The 5087-nt window shown below is 33.2% G+C and overlaps 1 protein-coding gene and 1 pseudogene across 1 annotated transcript; one reads left to right on the top strand and one right to left on the bottom strand.

Moving 5' to 3' along the window:
• The first annotated feature begins 284 nt into the window (after window positions 1-284).
• On the top strand, window positions 285-2061 carry LOC108767023 (uncharacterized; annotated as a pseudogene).
• A 759-nt stretch (window positions 2062-2820) lies between these two features.
• Window positions 2821-4329, bottom strand: LOC108767011 (putative nuclease HARBI1). Its single transcript, XM_018516636.1, has 3 exons — window positions 4325-4329; window positions 3751-4018; window positions 2821-3378 (listed from the first exon to the last, which is right to left on the bottom strand). Exons 1-3 carry the CDS (start codon window positions 4327-4329, stop codon window positions 2821-2823), a joined length of 831 nt encoding a protein of 276 aa, XP_018372138.1.
• Between the last annotated feature and the right edge of the window lie 758 nt (window positions 4330-5087).

Below are 5087 nucleotides of genomic sequence, written 5' to 3'. Positions count from 1 at the left end.
CCGCGTATCGCGTAACCGCGTAACCAATCAATAATCAGTAAAACGCGAAACCACAACAGCGGATCGCTTCTGATTGGTTAAGCGATACGCGGTAAATACACCTCATGGGACTCCAGCCTCAGAGTTGCTGGGAGCGTTCTGAAGCATCAAATGGACCAGTCATATCAGTGTTACAAATGCTCTGTAGCGTTTGAAGCGTTAAGTGGACCACAGCCTTAAAGGAATAAACCTAACCTATCTCAGCGAAAAATCACAAAACGGTTGCAAAACTGTTGAACGCAGCCCATATCTTCAGAAATCAAAAGACCTTCGCCTGAAGAAGGTAGCCTTAGCCGTGGTTGCTTCTGATTGCATAACGAAAAAACGCCATTATAAAGCTGATTTTTAAGTTTATTTATTATATATCGTGGCATCGTGCTATATTACAAATCATGCTGTGGTATATTGTGTATATTACAATTAAAATTGTATTAACTATGCCAATTATAAGGTTATATGAAGGAGATACTGGAACGATTTATAGCCTAGAAGTTTCCGAAGAGGATGCTATTAAAGCTGATAGAGGTATAAATAGCATTATATGATCTGTATTAAATATACATAATTTAATTTAGAAAAAATAATTTTCGAATTTTATTATTTCAAAGATACGGTATTTGCGACGCAACTTTTATAACGTTTTAAAAGTGCCCAAGAGACACGATTTACCAAGAGTGCTGAAGAAACAGCAACAATTGTCAAAGATGCTGAAAATAGTCGAAGTCGGGGTGATCCCAATTGACCACGTCTCGACCACCAATCCCAGCGACCGGTGCTTAGGAGCTTTGTAGTCTCAAGCGTTGTGAGTGGCTCGTGTCCAATTGAGCCGTGTCCAACTGGGTGCCACCCGTCAAAGTCATTCAATTACTGAATCAGGTAAATATATTATTTACATTTTTATTCCTTTATGTATATCCTCGTATTTATCTTATATGTTTTTCATTAATGATCGAAATCATTCATACTTTTTCATGATACAGCATGTTATGATATGAATCAAACAACGCAAGAGTTTTCTAAATCTTCTCAAGAAGCGTTTGATTTTCAAGAGAAAGGTATTTCCTAATGATTATACTTATAATCGTATTAAAAAGGATCTAAAAACATATAGATCATATGTTATTTTACAGATAGTTTTCGTTGGCCACACGAGGCAGTTCTTTTATTACTTATGTTTTATAAAGAACACGAAGATCAATTCAAATTGGAAAAATGACTATGAAAAAATTTTGAAACATGATTGCCTCTCATTTAAATGAGAAAGGATATAATGTTACAAGCTCTCAATGCAAAATCAAGATGGCACGTCTAAAAAATACCTATAAAAGTGTTAAAGACCATAACGCAAAAAGTGGTAACAGTCATAGGACTTGGCAATATTTTGATGTAAATATAGAGGGAGAAAACATATGTTGAACATATTAATTATACTTAAGATGTATATCAATTTTCACTGTATTCCAGGTAATGGACGAAATGTTTAATAAAAAGCCATGGATGACTCCTATCCTTACATTAGATAGTAGCAATCCTACTTCCTCATTATCTTCTGAATGCAGTGCTGAGAATAAAAACGCTGATAATAAAAAAGATCCATCTTCATATAAAACTAAAATACGTTCTACACGTAAGTACTATTATCAACACTTTATTATGTTTTATTAAAATACGTTATACTTTCGAAATTATGTGCTACCGTTATACTCCCATTTGTCTAATGTGTTTATGAATTTATTTTAACATCAAAAGTCTTATATTGATTGTTATTTTAATATTTTATACTTGTATGTGTATGTAAAATAAATACGTACACTTTTTTACATTTATTATAATTTGTATAAAATATTGACATTTTATTATGATATTGAAATTACAGGTATAAATAAGTTTTCCATGATAGAGAAAATGATTGCTACTACGGAACAAAGTAACATTGAGCGAAAAAAAATGCACGAGGAAGCAATGTCTCGTCAAGATAAGTTACTCGACATTCTAGAAAAAATTGTTACTACACAGAAGTGAATACTGGATGTCTGCCAGAAAAATTCAATTTTTATTTTAAACATTAATATTATGAAAGAATACTTTTGGTTTGAATTCTTTTGTATGAATTTAGAGTCGTTTAAATTTAAATAAGAGAAGTAGAATATGTAACACAACAAAGTCTGATTAGCACATCTATACCTATAACGAATTAATTAATTAAAGATAAGAAAGTTTTTAGTTTTGAATAATATGATAAAATGTGACAATGGGTGCTTTCCATTTGACGATACAAGTCGATACAAACGTCGTTCTATCCTTGTTGACATTCAGAGAGTGACACTTGTGTCGACTTGTGTCATCAACTGGAAAGTACTCAATATATGCTAAATATATTCTATTTTTGTTTTCGAATAAAAGTGATAAATAAGATAATAATGTGATAAAAATTAATACAGTATAGTACACGTTATATTTTTATTTTCGAATAAGAGAAGTGATAACAATATCATATAAATGTAATATATATTCCATTTTTATTTTTTAATAAGAAAAGTGATAACGATGTGATAAAAGTGTAATAATACATGATACATACGTTTTGTTTTCGTTTTGAATAAGAAAAGTGTTCGAATAAGAAAGTTTATATTTGAATAACATAAACTTTCTTATTCGAACACTTTTATAAGTATGTAAATAAGTATGTGATAAATTTGTATTAAAATATGGTAAATATATATTTATGCAGTTTTATTTTATCGTAATATATTTTATTTTATCGATTATATGCATAAATATCTATCCATTTTGAACATTCTGAGCATTTCTCATATCTAAATTATTACATATGTTAAGTTTCTTAGCTTCTGCAATAATTCTATCATTATATCTAATTCTTTCCCTTTGTAATTCTACTTCTTCTATATCAAAAACAATAACATCATCTTCTAATCTCAATTCGTCTTTTTTTAATAAACAAATGTTGTGAAGCACACAACACGCTGATATATGATATGGTGTAAAATCAATACGATTAATTGCTAGTAACTGTAAGAGACTTCTCCAGCGTCCTTTTAAAAGTGCAAATGCCCTTTCTATTACCATTCTCGTTGAAGAATGGTAATAATTGTAATTCTTTTGTCGTTCTGTGAGGTGTCCGTTGTCCACATATGGAACTAAAAGATGTTGATGCAGTCCATATGCGGCGTCTCCAATTAAATGAGTATTATTGGGAAACTTGTTGGGATCATTTATATAATCCTGGAGAGCTGATAAGCGAAAAATACGAGCATCATGAACTGATCCTACATTTCTCACATATACATGCGTGAACTGCATTATATGATCGCACACTGCCTGTACAAAATGCAACACAAATTCTTTCATTAATTAATAATTGCTTAAGCCAGCGATACATAATGCTTTTTTTTCCTGCTGGGTTGCTAGCTCAGTTGATATCTTGCCATTTTATTGCTGACACCGCAGCCAATACAATAGCAAGATGCTTATCCAGTTAGTAATTCAGTAATAAAAAGCATCATGTGCTGCTTGCGGCTATATTTATTACTAATAATAAGCGTAATATAATAAACTAGGATTTAGATATTCTGGTTATAATTACGGGATTTATAAGGTCTACACATATACACACCCGTACACAGTATGTAATAACATTTTAAAATAAATTACATAAGTAATGATATTATAACAGCATTATTAAAATATTACCTGCAGATGAATAGAATGACGACCTTTTTGATTGATGTATGCTTCTGCATTTTCTATAGGTGCTGGAATAGTTATATGGGTACCGTCTATGGCTCCAATTGTATCAGGGAAACCATTTTTACGAGAAAATCCAAGTATAATATCCTGTATTTTATCATTTCTTGGCCATACTATATATCTTGGTGACAATTGACAAAGTGCTTTTGCAACACGACGCACAATTCTTACAGCTGTGGCCTTGCCAACGTTAAATTTCTCAACTATAGATCTAAAAGTATAATAATATATAAAATGTGATTTATTACATGTAATATATAACATAAAGCATGTGGGAAAAAATTTTACATCAGAAATAATAACTAATAATATCATTTTTATTAGTGCTCTTGTGCGTAAAAAATAACACTAAGGGGTGCTTTCCATTTGATGACACAAGTCAACACGAGTGTCGTTCTATCTTTGTCACTCTCTGAATGTCAACAAGGATAGAACAACGCTTGTGTCGACTTGTGTCATCAAATGGAAAGCATGTAAGAAAATTTAAGGTACAAGTGTATGTATTGTATAAAATAACGACATTGTTTTGTGAAATATGTAATACATTACATTTCGTATATTCATTTTAATAATATAAATATAAGTATAAAACTCTTGGCTTATGCGGACGATGTGGTGTTATTGGCGGAAGGAGAAGGGGAAATGAGGAGTATGATAGAAAGGTTAGAGGGATATGTGGATAGAAAAGGATTGGAAGTGAATAGGGAAAAGTCGAAGATATTAAGGTTTAGGAAAGGGGGGGAAGGGACAGTAAGGTTAGTTGGACTTGGAAAGGGAAGGAGATAGAAGAGGTGAAGAAATTTAGATACTTGGGTTACACTATGCAGAGGAATGGGGGTCAAGAGGAACATGTGAAGGAGAGAGTAGAAAGGGCAATGGCGATAATGGGGCAAGTGTGGGGGATAGGAAAGAGGAAGTTTGGGAGGGATTGGAAAAGGAGGATGTGGTTGTTCGATAAATTGGTTTGGTCGGTGTTACGGATATGGGGCGGAAATATGGGGGTGGAAGGAAAGGGAGAGGGTAGAAAGCTTGCAGGAGAGGTATATAAAGTGAGTGCTAGGGGTGGATAGGGGAACTCCGGGGTATATGGTGAGGGAGGAGATACAAAGGGAGAAAATGAGGGTGAGGGCAGGGAAAAGAGCATGGGCATTTGAAGAGAGACTAAGGGTAGGGAGGGGAGGTGAGCTAGCGAGATTGTGTTGGGAAGAGATGAGGGGAAGGAGGAGGAGGGGGGAGAAGTTGGAGGGTTGGGGGGGAGAAAGAGAAAAATTTTTTGGAGA

Source organism: Trachymyrmex cornetzi, unplaced genomic scaffold, assembly GCF_001594075.2.
Source record: "Trachymyrmex cornetzi isolate Tcor2-1 unplaced genomic scaffold, Tcor1.1 scaffold120, whole genome shotgun sequence".
NCBI classification, from domain to species: Eukaryota; Metazoa; Arthropoda; class Insecta; order Hymenoptera; family Formicidae; genus Trachymyrmex; species Trachymyrmex cornetzi.
The sequence above is the reverse complement of the archived record's forward strand: the minus strand, read 5'-3'. Positions and strand labels throughout refer to the sequence as shown.

What these genes read in the sequence shown, in the direction of transcription:
- LOC108767011 (XM_018516636.1), bottom strand. An exon ending in GTCATTCTATTCATCTGCAG is followed by an intron (nt 3,379 to 3,750) that starts GTAATATTTTAA and finishes CATTTTGTACAG; the next exon opens with GCAGTGTGCGATCATATAAT.